This window comes from Megalobrama amblycephala, linkage group LG7 (genome assembly GCF_018812025.1).
Source record: "Megalobrama amblycephala isolate DHTTF-2021 linkage group LG7, ASM1881202v1, whole genome shotgun sequence".
Classification (NCBI taxonomy): Eukaryota; Metazoa; Chordata; class Actinopteri; order Cypriniformes; family Xenocyprididae; genus Megalobrama; species Megalobrama amblycephala.
The window spans coordinates 32870737-32885993 of NC_063050.1; the positions used below are offsets into that span (position 1 = coordinate 32870737).

Sequence of the window (15257 nt, forward strand, 5' to 3'; positions counted from 1 at the left end):
GATGGGTCAGCTGACCCGTACTGAACTGTGAAAGTTTTCACAGATCAGAATAGTGATGTACATGACCCAGGGAAGGGTCAGCTGACCCGTACTGAACTGTGAAAATTTTCACAGATCAGAAAAGTAATGCTAGTGACCCAGGAATGGGTCAGCTGACCCGTACTGAACTGTGAAAGTTTTCACAGGTCAGAATAGTGATGTACATGACCCAGGGAAGGGTCAGCTGACCCGTACTGAACTGTGAAAGTTTTCACAGATCAGAATAGTGATGTACATGACCCAGGGAAGGGTCAGCTGACCCGTACTGAACTGTGAAAGTTTTCACAGATCAGAATAGTGATGTACATGACCCTGGGATGGGTCAGCTGACCCGTACTGAACTGTGAAAGTTTTCACAGATCAGAAAAGTGATGCTAGTGACCCTGGGATGGGTCAGCTGACCCGTACTGAACTGTGATAGTTTTCACAGATCAGAATAGTGATGTAAATGACCCAGGGAAGGGTCAGCTGACCCGTACTGAACTGTGAAAATTTTCACAGATCAGAAAAGTGATGCTAGTGACCCTGGCATGGGTCAGCTGACCCGTACTGAACTGTGATAGTTTTCACAGATCAGAAAAGTGATGCTAGTGACCCAGGGAAGGGTCAGCTGACCCGTACTGAACTGTGAAAGTTTTCACAGATCAGAATAGCGATGTTAGTGACCCTGGGATGGGTCAGCTGACCCGTACTGAACTGTGAAAGTTTTCACAGATGAGAATAGTGATGTACATTATCTGTACAAGGTCATTATATAATATATATATATATATATATATATATATATATATATATATATATATATATATATATATATATATATATATATATATCATATTATACAAAAAATGGGGGGCAGAGCAAAGAGAAACACGACCACGAGATAAAATGCTATTGTGAAAGTTTTCACAAATCGAGCTCGACCTAAAACAATGTTATTTTATTCCAGCAGTCTGCGTGTTCATTGGTAATAGACGTTAAACATGAAGAACGCCTTTATTTCACATTCCTTACTGGCGGACCTACCAAGGGGTTTACGGACAAGAGCTTTGCTGTGAAAAAATTCACAGATCAAGCTGGTGAAGATGACACCAGTTTCATTCCTCTAAGTGTCCAACATTTGGAGATATAGCCATTATAAAATTAAGAGTCGCTACGAAAAAAAAAAACTGATTTCGGCCCAAAGGACAGCGTCACCTTAATTCACAAATAATGGAGAACGATATTCGGTATTATTTGCATGTCTATGACAGCGCACTGCGTATTTATAGCCAAAAGAAATCTGAATATCAAACCGCAAACTATCTTTACTGCGGTTGAAAACACTCATACATAACTTAATAACAAAAAGCTAGTTAACATTTCCACCATTACTGTGCCCAGACAGAAATCAGGCCTACTCATCTGTGTGGGACACCTAGAAATATAAGCAATGTATGTACACAAAATGTGCTGCAAAATTATGTTTTATTAACAAAGTACGGGAGGAGCACATTCAAATGATCTGACTAATCATCACATCATTCCAACTAGCAATCAGCAATCAATATGTCTACCCAATCAGCAGGAGTGGAGACCTATAGGCCTATACGCAGTCGACCTACCTATGTTTCTCTACGGTTTTCAGCATCCCTCCACCACCCCGTCTCCTCACACTGACCTGGTTACTTTCCTAAAGTTCAAAGTACAGGGTTAGTACTATGGGTTTGAGCCAAAATACCGAGCTTGGAGCCCTCTCCTCGGACAGCATGCCAAATACGCATACTATTTACTCTCTGATTATTTGTAAGTGTGAACTTGTGAAATGTAAAATGTCATCCTCAAAATTCAACACTCTCAGAAAGGCACAAAAGCTGTCACTGGGGCAGTATACACTTTCAAAAGATACACCTTTGTACCTAAAGAGTGCATATTAGTAGGCTACCTTAAAGGTACATAGGCTATTGATACCAAAAGTGTACATATTAGTACATAAATGGTACATAACCTTTTACCATTCCAGTGAAAGCTTTTGTAAAAAAAAAAAAAAATCTGAGAGTGTAAGACCATGGATAGAAAGATAAAAGGGGAAAAAAGTTTGCACCAAGTGCCCATGTGAATCCACCTTGACCTATAATATAAGGCATGTTGTCACAATACATGGGGCATGTAAAAAAAAAAAAAAAAAAATTCCACAAACTATTTAATTTTTTTATTATTGTTTTTATTTTTTTAAAGACATTAATACTTTTATTCATCACAGATGCATTAAATTGATAAAAAGTGACTAAAGGCACAACTTTACATTATTACAAAAAATCAGTTTATGTTCCTTTGAATTTTCTATTCATCAAAGAATGCTGAAAAAGCAACATGGTTTCCACAAAAATATTAACCTTCTGATATTGTATTTGGGAGTCACACTTGTGTTGTTTGCGGTCAAAAGTGACCGAACACCTGAAATGTAACTTTTTTTATTTTCAGTAAAATCAATGTAATACATTTTTGTTCAATAATATTTTTCTTTTTTATTTTGAGATTATTTCATAGTACTAATTAATATTTATGCAATAATATTGCAATAATATTTTTTCCAATTGAAAATAATACACATTTTTTCTAACTTTTTTATTGCTTTTCAATTAAAGCAGTATTTCATGTTAAAATAGAGACAATAATGCCTTAGGTGATCTGGGAAATATTAACGTTAGCATGATCCCACCCTGAAATACGATCCCACCCTTCCTGCAAATCGCTGCCAAAGCCACGCCTCCTCCAAAACACATGAACGCACACACACAGCGTTAGACAGTGTTAAACTACCTCATGTCTCAAAGCACATAACATTACAATAATGAACGTAAACAACTTATGGAGCTTTTACCTGACTGCTGCAGATTCATTTCAGTGTTGATGCTGTTGACATGGATACGCATAATTCTGAGTGTGACTGAACAGCTCCGGTTAGAACGTCACAGGTTGCCATCGCTTAATTATAGTTATGGCGTGAATGCAGCATAAGCTCCTTGTTTTGAGTCAGTAGGAACTGTAAAACATGGCTGCTGTTTGTTTGAGGTGCTCCATGATGAAACACGCTAATGATGTATGATGTCTGTGTGAAGAGGGTGCGTGAGGATATGTAAAAACATACGTTGACAGGCAGGTAGGACATTGTATTATTTCATTCGGACTGAATATAATGATTGGATTAACATTTTATGGTCCTACGCCTTCCACATACAATATACTGTATTTAAAAAAGTACATTTAGACTGTTTAACATAGTAATTGCTATCAGTATATGAGGAGACTTTCAACCAGTATAGCAAAAAATGTTTCTGTAGACTAGAGAATCACCTATTGCACCTTTAAAATCCAAGGCAGATTAGTGCCATCTGGTGGGAGTAAAAAAAGAAAAACTTATGTAATGCAGTGTTTTTAGACATAAATACTTATTTTTATTAAGTTGTTTATTTGAATATACATTTACACATTCTCAAAGACTACTTTTTGTCAAGGTTTAGAATTTTTTTCTTTTTTTTCAGAAAGACATTTTGTTACACATAGCATCAAAATTCAATAAAAATGTAACAGGAATGAACAGGAATGCTTTATCAGAGCTAAATCAACCTGATTTCATCCTCGTATTTGAGTCTTCTGGCTCAATTTTGCTATATTGTTACAGCCAAACCAGTTAATTTGTGTGTAAAATAGTGTGGCTGATTTGTAGATTGTACACACAAAAAATTATTTTCCCAGAATTTCCCATTCTTTTTCTGTTTTTTTTTTTTTTTTTTTTTTTTTTTGCTGTTGTGTTTTGTTGTTTGGTTACATAGTGACTGCCGCAAAGTCACAGAGATTCATACCATTCCGATGAAGTAGCAATTTTTAAAAAAAATTTAAAACATTTTTTTTTTCGGTCTAAAATGACCAAACAACACCAGAGTGTTAAACAACACAACTGTTTTCATCTGTGATAATAATAAGAAATGCTCCTTGAGCACCAATTCAGTATAGAATGATTTCTGAATCACAGAAGATTGGGTAATAATTGCTCAAAATTCAGCTCTGCCGTCACAAAATACATATTTCTATTTTTTCTTTTAAAAATAGAAAACAGTTGTTTTAAATTGTAATAATATTTCACTGTATTACTGTTTTTACTATATTTTTTATCCAAAAAAAATGCAGCCTTAAAGAACATAAGAGATTTATTTTAAAATCATTAAAAAATCTTACCAAACCCAAACTTTTGAACAGTAGTGTGCATGTGCTATTGTAGACACTTGCCTAAAGTAGTCATATTATGGGGGTGAGGAAACTGAGATGGTCCAAGCAGAGTAAGAGTAAAATGTCTGAGCGCAAATATTCCAAAAAAGGTCACAGGCCCTATTCTTTTTAAAGGAATTATGTTGAAAAAATAATGGGATTCTAACCTACAATTATACATTTTAAACTTTCAATTAACCTTGCACAAGGGTATTCTCATTTCCATCAGCTTTAGATTAATACCAGTTGTTTATCACATACCTGTGAACAAAGAACCCTGTTGCATTGCATGCATCACTTAGAAGGTTAAAACACAATTATTAAATTTACAGCTAAACTATTGATAATTACATACTTGAACACACAGAATTCCCATTTAATAACAAACATTTCATTAACCTACACCAAACACAAGGGAATTTACATAAACAGTTACTGAAGGTGGATGCTATTACAGAGCTTAGCATTGTTTTTTTAATTGCTTTGCTAATTAAAGCAATTAATGCATGAATTAGAGGACGGGAATATGATAATTACACATCAACCTCAGAATACTTAATTGTGTTATTTAGTTTCATCCTTTTTAAAAGAAGTTCAATTAGCCAAAGTCGGTGTATAAGCTCACTTTCTAAACTCACTACTAGTGCTCGTCTTGATAAAACACTGACCATGAACTTCATCCACTCTAAAAGTACTGGATTGGAGTCAGATGCGTATTGTTTGGAGACTGATGGTCACTCAAACAAAGCTAACAAAAATGATTCGATGGTACTGATGAGTGATGTCACTGTCACATTGGCAACCTTTATGATACTAATTCACACTGAGGAATATACTACCCCATCGTTGCGCATCATTAGCTGGCCTTATGAAGAGACACGCCTGGTCAGCTTTAGTTGATAACACCTGTCATTCCAACAAGCAGTCGCAATCATTCTCCACATGCTTTTGTGTTTCTGTCTTTGTTAAAGATTCTTTGTCGATTCAATGGAGGCCTGACAATGGTGCATCCTTGACCCATGCTTACAACTAACAAACCAGGTGGCATTTCATCCAAAGTCAACACATGTTTGAGGGACTACCATCAAAACACTGTTAAAACAACATGTATTTAATAGATTCTAACATAACAGGGTTGAACTGCAGACTTTTCCCCTTTCAACTAAAAGTTAGGAATAAGAATCATGCAAAACCATTAAACAAGGCCACATTCTCCTGAGAACTTCTCCTTGAAAAGTGACTGGACTGGAGTAAATGTTTAGCAATAAGAGCAAACATAAGGTGGAGGTGATTACAGACACATAAATGAATTCTCACTGCAGGAGTGAAAGATTATGCCTCCTATCTGCAGGAACCAAGGACACAGCCACCTCTCCCTCTCAGCACGGCTGGGTGTTAATGAAGCTCATGCTAGGTAAGCTGCCTTTTGGGCTGATCTAAGAGCCACGCCGGTTTTACCAAACGTGACCTTAAACATTCCCAGTAAAAACTTATGTCAGGTCTGTGAGGTGGAGAACAGGCTTGATCTAACTAAACTGCTATTGAGAATGGAATTGCTGCTTTGAATAGAATAAGAATGAGTTACTGAGAAGAGTTATATAAGAAAGAAAAATCTTTAAAGACTATTACAATGCTACTATAAAATAGAAAGCACAAGTAATGTCAGTTATTTAACTATAAATGCACTGAAGTCGCCATCTTGTGGTTGAAAGACACAAATGCAGACAGACAATATCAATAAAAGAGGAACGTTTCATAAAGTTAGGGTAAAAAACATTTTACTGACAGCAAAACCCAACAAAAAAATATATTATAGTTATTCGTATACACAACGTTAAATGGACAAAAAGATAAGGAAAAGGCAAATGCTTAAATAGTCCAATTGTACATACTGAGGCAGATGTAAGTAGGTCAAACAAGGCAAATCCAACTGCTTTCACACATTAATCATATAGGTATATACAGCATATCATGCAGTTATTTTCTCAAACAGAGACTGCTTTGTCAGAGATGAATTTTAGACTGATCATCCTTGACTTGTGCTGTTTTCAGAAGCCTGAAAAAGATAAAAACAAAAAGGACAGTTAATGATAATAATCAAATTTAAAGGTGCAACATGTAATATTTTCTGTCCACTAGAGGCCTATTCAAAACAAATCTTGGGACATGTGATCTTCACCTCACAGCCGGTGGAAAACAATTGGGATAGGACTCAGGTAGAAATCATGTTTATGGATGCGATTATTAACGTTACTGTTGTATGAAGTAGAGTAGGACCGAGTGTTGTAGGAGTTGAATGAGGCCGCTGGAGAGATTGCACAACACACGCCGCGAGCAGCGGAACTTTTATTATGCCACAGTCGCCAGCGCCGCTTCCGCTTTTCCGGTCATGAGTATGAGGTAACACAGCTCTGTTTATCATATTAGATACACTTGAGAGTGTTGAAATGATGTTATGACGTTACTCTGTGCGTTTGCTCGTCGGCTGCTATGAGACACTTGTTTGAGACACACTGCAGTAAACTAGATCAATTTTAGAATATCATATTAAAGGCTTGTGTTGATAAATGGCAAAAAAAAAGAAAAAAGAAAATTAGATTTAAAAATAAAGACTAATTTTAAAACAATAATATTGCATAAACGTAACCAAACAGTTGTTCCCTTGTCTTTAAAAAAATCTAATATATTAAAGCTTTATTAAAGTCTTTGGTGTTTCCATGGTTTCTACAAAATATAACCGGAAACTGAGGGTGCGGGTATGACGCAATTGACAGGCGACTCCTCACACATCCCGGAGCATTGGTTAAAATTGCAATTTTCTCATGATTTACAAAAAGTTGTAAACATTTGGGATATTGTAAGTACTCAAGTGAATAAAATATATAATACTGGCCTAGTGGATTTTGGATATATTCCTGCAAAAATATTACATATTGCACCTTTAAGGTAAACTGTGAATTTAAGTTTAAGTCCTATTAATTTCTGTTTTCCTTAGTTTAATTTGTTCTAATAGTGCAGCATTTTATTTTAAAGTGCAAATATACCCAATTACCCATGTAGCTTCTCAATAAATAAAAAAAAAAAAAAATGGAGCATAGCATGTCACACCATAGGGCAGGGTGCCGGGAACCACCTCCAAGAGGGCTGCAGAATGACTTATAATTATTAAATTAGGTTTATTTATTTATTTTGTTTTTAATTTTATATATTAGTATAATATAACCTGAAGCTATTCGTGGTTTAGGTTATTTCCCCCCCTCAACAACTGTTGTTTTTATTGTTAATACAACTAAATTTGATTAAAAAAAAAAGTATTGAAATAAATAATAAATAAATTGGATTTAAAAAAAATTGAAATATATTTATCAGTACAGTACTATTGTGCCTTAAAAAAGTAATGTAACAAGCTAAATATTTTCCAAATAATATTTTAAATACTTATAATATTAATTTTTCACAGTATCTACGCATTTATACATGAAAATATACAGCTGCCTTTTAAATTTTAGGATATGGGTCCATCATATTTGGGGATCCGTGGCATCTAAATGATTGAAAACACATTCTTTTAATAGATCAAACAATATGTTGTCTAGTCTAGCAGACTTCACCTAATTTCCCAGATTACTGATGCACGAATATCAATATACTCATAATTTTGCGTCTTCAAAACCAACAAAAGGAGGAGTGGGTAAAAACAGAGAAGCAGAAATAAGACGGACTGTCGCCACAACTCTACAGCTGCGTTAGTGTGAGCACCTTTATTGAGTCAGAGGCTCTTCTGAGTTCTTTGATGACTGATGACAGGGCTTCGGGATTGATTCCCTGTTCACAGAGACGGACACATATCGACAACGACTCCATGTCCAATCCTGTGTTCAGAAGCCTTGATATCTCCAGGAGAACTGAAAATGTAAGAAGAAGCCATAGTAGTCGCAAAGTGATGAACAGATATGATTCACAACAACAGATAAAAATAATATCAATTATTCGTCCTAAACATCTCACCATCCATAGTCTCCCGGACGGCATTCATGTTTGCGCTCGCGGGACTGGCCATGATGCTATCGTGCTAAAGCTGTTTAATTACTTCACGACAATAACAAAGCGCTATCTTTCATTCAGATGACCCTGACAAATCTATTGCTGATAGTCCCTGGTGTCTTCCAAACATTCGCCAAATAAACATAATATAGCAAACTAACCGACAGCAGTTTTATTTACGCCTCCCGCTTGTTGTTGTGGTGATCCTGTCAATAAAGTTGTAAACGTTCGAAAGGAAGTTACGTCGAGAAGGAATGTCGCCGGTTCTCTTCACCTGATTGGATGTTTCGCAGGTTCTGCTGAACTGTGATTGGTTGGCACCTCTTGAGCGAAAATTAAATCAGACGTTGGAGCCCATCAGAGATCACGGTTGGGCTTGTTTGAGTTTCGTTGCGCTTGTAAGTATTTAATTAAGAACATTAATCACCTGGTTAAAGATTTTTTCTTATTTCTTAATATTGCAAACTAAGAAAGGTATTAGAAAATCCGAGCAGTAATCTTTTGATCATTACTAATGAGATGTAGTTGTGTATAACCAAACAGGATGTTTACTACTTCCAATTTGTTGATATTTTCAAGAATCTTTCACTCGTTTTCCTTCTCATTAAAACGTAACGTTAGCCTGCTTGTCTCTAGACGCCGTTTTTAAGATGGGAGATATCGCAGAGATTCATATAACACCGGAGACTCCTGGAAGACCTGCTATCCTGAACCCGTTTGAGAGCCCAAACGACTATCACCATCTGCACGAGTCTCTGGTGCCCAGCCCGTCCGTGTTCAAAAGCTCCAAGAGCTCGTCAGCGGTGAGCGTCCGACTCTGCGTGTGAGGTAACGTACTAATAAAGAAAACGGGTAGAAATGTCATTTTTGTTTTTGTATTTTCTGTTGCAGACACCAGCCAAGTTCAAATGGTCCATTGATGAAATGGCAAATTTACTTCCTGTGGAAATAGACCCAGAGGACATTCGCCGCCAGGCTGTGTTTCTGAGCCAAGCCAGGTATGAACTGCTGTTAGTATGTTTGTCTGTAGGTTTTTTTTTTTTTTTAACAGTTATGACCCAGTATTTGTAATTATTTGTTCATAATATCAACTCAACTGTGTTTTAACACTTCAGGGCAGATTCTGATATCGAGGCAAAACGGCAACATGCTATTGAACAGGTAAAACTGTAAATAACACAATACTTGTACATGAAAATGTTTTCTTTTCACTAAAGAGAAAATGCTTCATCAAATTATTTTTGGTTGTACAGTTTTTCACTAAAGGTGCCATTGTTCCCTCTCCATGGGGACCACTAGGAGCTAAACAATCGATAAAACTGCCACACCAGAAAAGTAAGTCATGACACAGACACACAAAAGAGAAATGTTTTCATGCTAGTTTATTATAACCAATGTAGCTTTTAGATATTCATCAAAACGATCTAATTTTAGGTCCTTTGTCCCCACTGGTAACAGAGGAGCCTCTGCCACCAAAGAAAATCAATGGTTTGTTCAGCAGCTCTAAGACAATCATAAATGACAATTTTAGAAATATATGTAGATTTAGAATAATCTGTTTTTGCTTGTTGTTTGTTTTACAGCAATCTGTCAGACAGTTCTGTCTCTACCAGTGGACTTCAATCTTGAAAAAGTTTTGGGTAAGCTTTTTTTATTTCTTTCTTGTTTTGGAGTAATATAAGCATTTTTCAGTTTTGCTATGACAAACAAGAAAAAGGAAAGAAGAGGAAGACAGTATTCCTTGAAAATCCTGGAATTTCATTTCACTTTATCTGTACGAACCCTGTAATCCTGTAATAAGTAAATGGTGGGGGAAAAAACATGGCCAGATGCCTTCCGTTTTTATGATTACAAGATTAGGTCAAAGGCTGTTTGTTTACATTTACATTTAGTCATTTAGCAGACGCTTTTATCCAAAGCGACTTACAAATGAGAATAGTAGAATCAATCAAATCAACATGAGAACAACAGTACATAAGTGCTGAGTGAAGTCACAGTTATTACAGTAAAGTGCTCGTAGCAAGGATTTTTTTAAATACACAAATAGATGGAAGGAAAATAGAAATCAAGGTAAGTGCTACTATTACTGGGTCAAGTGCTGGCGAAAAAGATGCGTCTTTAGCATTTTTTTGAAAATGGCTAAAGATTCAGCTGCTTGGAGAGAGCGTGGCAGGTCATTCCACCAGCCAGGAACATACCTGTTTACTATGCTAATCTGTCTTAAAATAACTTCATTGCACTTCTTGAATTCTGGACTGTCAGATCTTGCCTATATGTGATTTTAAATGTGGCAGATGATAGCATACTTTCCTCTGTTTAGACTCCTAATGATATTAACTTCAGAACTTCCTTTCTATTCTACCAGGTGATTACTATAAGACAGAAGAGTTAACTGAACAGGTGCAGGAAAGCCTTAGCTCCTCTTCATTGCGACGGAAGCTGTTTCTGGATGGTCATGACAGCGGCTCTGAGTCTTCTACCCCTTCCAGCCCAGATAGAAATTCCCATAGCATACCTCCCAGCAGTCGAGAGATGATGTCTTCTGTTATTGTCTCTCCACTTCAGTGTGGCATTCCAACTGGAACGCCCTTGTCTGTACGTACCAAATCATAGATTTGCCCAGGGCCATTTTTCTAGACTTAAATTTAACTCTTGTATACCAAAAAAATCTGGATCAAGGGAACCTGATTCCTGATATCTATTAATTTAATATTATGTTTTTACCCATGATCTTCAGGGCCAGTTTTCATCCAGTCCCATCCAAGGCCAGTGTCGAGCCTACAGTCTGGGCAGTGTCACAAGTCCCATGTTTTCAGAGAGATCGTCGCCTGCTTTCAAATCTCCTATTCTGTCGCCCATCAGACTTCAGCGTTCTGTGACGCCTGTATCAGGTAAGAAATCTGAGAGGGTTTTAAACTGATGTATGCATGACTATATAGATAGATGCAGGGGTTCCCAAACTTTTTCTTGTCATGATGTTGGTTAATGGTCACATGACATGCAAGTAAACAAAATATTTTATCTTTTTAATGTTTTATTTTGGACTTTAAAGTGGATTCAAAGATCTTAGTTCAAACCTCAGTCCACATAACTTTCACACTGGTGTTTTAGGAACCCAATCAAATTAAAAAAAATAAAATAATAATAAATGATGATGATGATGATGATGATAATAATAATATTAATAATAATAATAATAATAATATTTTATTATTATTATTAAGACAAATATATTTGTATTTAATTACAATTGTACTTTAAAATAAAAAAAAATGAATATTTGATAATTAAAATTTAAGACTACAAGTTACAATACTAACATACATGTCTCCAATTCACTTTTTACGGAAGAGGATTAGGGCCAAGCAATAATAAAAAAATAAAAACATCTCGAGATTAAAGTTGTTAAATTTCGAGAAAAAAATTGTTAAATTTCGATAAAAGTCAAAATAAAATGTTGAGAAAAAACTCATTAAATTTCAAGAAAAGTCTAGATAAAATGTTGAGAATAAACTTACGAGAACAAATTCATTAAATTATGAGAAAAATGTCATTAAATTTTGAGAAAAAAAGTTGAGATAAAATGTTGAGAATAAATTCAGGAAATTATGAGAAAGTCGTTAAATTACGAGAAAAAATTCGTTAAATTACGAATTTGTTCTCATAATTTAACGACTTTATTCTCAACATTTTATCTCAACTTTTTTCTCAATTTAACAAGTTTTTTCTCGTAATTTAATGAGTTTATTCTCAACATTTTATCTCAACTTTTTTCTCAATTTAACAAGTTTTTTCTCGTAATTTAATGAGTTTATTCTCAACATTTTATCTCGACTTTTTTCTCGAAATTTAACAACTTTAATCTCGAGATGGTTTTATTTTTTTATTATTGCTTGGCCCTAATCCTCTTCTGTAACTTTCAACATTTTCAAACCGTTTGTCTTTTATTTTAGAGGAATATTGGTGAAATTCTGTAAACTTCTGTTCACAAAATGTTGGAAATTATGTGAATGTATAAATAAAGTAAATCTAGCCGTTGCGTTCCCAAATGCACGTTAAACTTGCAGCACATGCAGAATTGAGTTTGCTGCATTGACTGTGAACAAAGACACTGTAAGGAAAACACCAGATCATAAGCTACTTGTGTGTGCATTGAACATTGATGCACTTCACTCTGAAACCTGCAGCACATCAGGTAATAGTTATGCAAATAAATCACAGCCTTTGATTTGCTATATCACGATTATTGCACATTTGTTTTAATTTTACGTCTGATGCAATTATTCACTTTTCACCAACTTGCAAACCCCTGTTTGAGAAACCTTGAATAAGTGTGAGATGACATTAAAACCTTTTTCCTTTTATAGGTGAGAGGAAAAGGCTGTCGTTTCTGTCCCCCAATGGTGTTCCTACGGGCAGCTCAGGCATGGACGTGAACCGATGTGGAGAAAGCCCGTTGGTGGAGGGCTGTTCCCCTATTCGCAGCTGCTCGCCCTTTCAGTCCAGACCCAGAGTCTGTATGTGGGCCTCTCCTACTCACATTTCCCCTATCCTCCACCCAACCCTCCAGGACAAGGAGAACATCCATCCCAGTGAACCTTTACCCACCATGGACCTGGACGCCAGCTCGACAGGGAGAGAAGCCCAGAGAGAAGGATTCCTATCTGGGGGGAGTGAGTCAGAGCCCTCTGTGGATGTTTCAGAGCAAATGGATCAAGACGATCAGTTTGTGAAGGATACAGGAGGAAATATTGAGACTGACAGAAGGGAAAGTGACGACGATGATGATGATGAGGAGGAGGATGAGGTCATCAGCAGGAACAGAGAGGAATCCTGTGGTTGGGTTCCTGAAGAGGACACTGCATCACCAGCTAGTCTGTCCAGCTCTCGAACGGGCACTGTGCCCAACGCAGAGAGTACGCACATGTTCGTATCCTTGCTAGCGGAAGGGAGCATCACACCGTATGACATTAGCATGCAGGTTAGTATGCGTGCTGTCAGATGACCAGAATACCAGCTGCTTCCAAGTAGCCTCCAAATACTAGATGAAGAGTCGTTTAAACGGTAACCCAGCAGGTGTAGTTGACATTTAAACTGTTGTAAAACCTGCCGGTAGTAACAGCAGCAGCTGAACCTCTTTTGCTCCAAGAACTGTAGTTATTTATATTTATTGCTTTATATTATTTTTGCAAGATTTTTTTTTTTAATGGAATTGTGAACTATGGTCTTCAACTAATTTGTAGGTTTAATCTCTCATGTCAGGTTTAGGTCTAATCTGTCCCTCATGTTCTCTGTGCAGGTGGATAGCGGTTATAACACTTACTCAGTGTGCACTAACAGCTTAATGGACGCCCTCAGTTCAGACAGCCAGAGTAAGGAAATGCTGGACACACACACTGCTGAGGAGGGTGTACCTTTCACTAGACACACTAAACCAAAGGTAATGACACACACACACACACACACACACACACACACACACACACACACACACACACACACACACACACACACACACACACACACACACACACACACACACACACACACACACACACACACACACACACACACACACACACACACACACACACACACACACAAAACAGTCACATTTGAATACTTTCAGTTGTTTTGAGCCATTCAGTTTGTTGTTTAATTTTGCACACTCAAAATAAACACTATTCACTTTATTATAGTTTGTATTAACAAAACACATGCATTGTGCATAACCACTTTAAATGAGGATATGTTTTGTTCTGCAGTTGTTCATCCCACCGCACTGAGCATGAGGGACAAAACAGGCACTTTACACACTCTTATCACAAAAGCTGTGGAGGAAACGTATGACACATTTACACATCAAGCTGCATACTTATTTCATCTCATAGAGAATGCTGAATACTGTGGTTGGTATTACTGTCTGAGCCTTGTTAAAGTTTTTGTACTGACTAATCTACGGTATTATTTATTCTTAAATTGAAATGTATTTGGGACTTGAAATAGATTTTTGTATTTTATTGATTGTGGAATGTAAATGTAGCTTGCAATTACTTATTAAGAGGATGGCAGGGATGTAACCATTTCCTCTAGCTGTTTTTATAGGGCCATTTTTTACAATCTTAAAATTATTTATGCATTAATCAAATCAATCACTAACAATGGAGATGCCACAAGGTATACATGTATATTATGGCAGCATGTATATCTAAGTTGTAATAAAATGTCTTGATAAAAACAGTGCTAGTGTCCCTGACCCCTTTGCAATTTCTTCTCTTAGGCAAGAATAACATTAACACTTTTGCTCATCTGAAAAATGTGAAAAAATCTTATGAAGACACATATTTCTCTTCTTTTAAAATCTAAATAAAAAGATTGTTTACACAGCTGATCTAAACTAAAGCCCAATCAGCATGTGCTTTTGTAGTTTTTCAATTGAAATGTACAGGTTTCTTTTTCTACATATCAAGATATCCAGGGTTCCCCAGTCATTGATTTTCAGGCCTGAAAAAGTCAAGTATCCTTTTTTCTTTTTGCCATGTCCTAAAATATTTAATCTCAGCGTTTTTGCACTGAATTTAAAAGGGTGAAGAGTTCAGATGTCATCATGCCTGACCAACTAGAGACTTTCCACTCATCTCTGCCCATTTTAAGATTTGTTTTCATGTACTTACAGTATTACTTTATACAGCTGTTTCTAAATCTAATGCTCAGAACAAATTGTCAGTAGTTCTGGTTGTATTTACAATGTTTATCTAAATTTGCTCTTAGAGTTAATCTCCTGAACTCAAAGTATTCATTTGAATTATTTAAAAACTTTCATTTAGTTTTATATCAATGAATTTCACTTGTGTTCGAAGTTTCACTCTGACTTTTCTATGGAAAAGCCCACTTCAAGTGATTGTGTTTACTGTACAAAACAGAAA

The 15257-nt window shown here is 36.1% G+C and overlaps 2 protein-coding genes across 3 annotated transcripts; one reads left to right on the top strand and one right to left on the bottom strand.

Annotated features, from left to right (window-relative positions):
- Window positions 1-6048: 6048 nt before the first annotated feature.
- Window positions 6049-8556, bottom strand: mzt1 (mitotic spindle organizing protein 1). The gene is made up of 3 exons (XM_048197120.1): window positions 8296-8556; window positions 8047-8192; window positions 6049-6343 (listed from the first exon to the last, which is right to left on the bottom strand). The coding sequence occupies exons 1-3, from the start codon at window positions 8345-8347 to the stop codon at window positions 6314-6316; spliced, it is 228 nt and encodes a 75-aa protein (XP_048053077.1). The 5' UTR covers window positions 8348-8556; the 3' UTR covers window positions 6049-6313.
- A 22-nt stretch (window positions 8557-8578) lies between these two features.
- On the top strand, window positions 8579-14571 carry bora (bora aurora kinase A activator). Of its 2 annotated transcripts, none has more exons than XM_048197118.1 (12): window positions 8579-8729; window positions 8968-9134; window positions 9223-9329; window positions 9447-9492; window positions 9585-9666; window positions 9766-9819; window positions 9915-9971; window positions 10697-10926; window positions 11069-11222; window positions 12699-13312; window positions 13631-13771; window positions 14097-14571. In XM_048197118.1, exons 2-12 carry the CDS (start codon window positions 8982-8984, stop codon window positions 14115-14117), a joined length of 1659 nt encoding a protein of 552 aa, XP_048053075.1. In that variant the 5' UTR covers window positions 8579-8729; window positions 8968-8981; the 3' UTR covers window positions 14118-14571. The 2 variants fall into 2 exon arrangements, with proteins under 2 accessions (XP_048053075.1, XP_048053076.1); XM_048197119.1 differs by having other exon boundaries at window positions 8590-8729; window positions 8953-9134.
- Window positions 14572-15257: the final 686 nt, after the last annotated feature.

Excerpts from the sequence above, each read along its gene's own strand:
- mzt1 (XM_048197120.1), bottom strand. The coding sequence starts at position 8,347 with ATGGCCAGTCCCGCGAGCGCAAACATGAATGCCGTCCGGGAGACTATG. Across the intron at positions 8,193-8,295 it reads CGTCCGGGAGACTATGGATG|TTCTCCTGGAGATATCAAGG; the intron begins GTGAGATGTTTA and ends TTACATTTTCAG. Across the intron at positions 6,344-8,046 it reads GAGCCTCTGACTCAATAAAG|GCTTCTGAAAACAGCACAAG; the intron begins GTGCTCACACTA and ends TATCTTTTTCAG.
- bora (XM_048197118.1), top strand. The coding sequence starts at position 8,982 with ATGGGAGATATCGCAGAGATTCATATAACACCGGAGACTCCTGGAAGA. Across the intron at positions 9,493-9,584 it reads GGCAACATGCTATTGAACAG|TTTTTCACTAAAGGTGCCAT; the intron begins GTAAAACTGTAA and ends TTGGTTGTACAG. Across the intron at positions 13,313-13,630 it reads CGTATGACATTAGCATGCAG|GTGGATAGCGGTTATAACAC; the intron begins GTTAGTATGCGT and ends TTCTCTGTGCAG.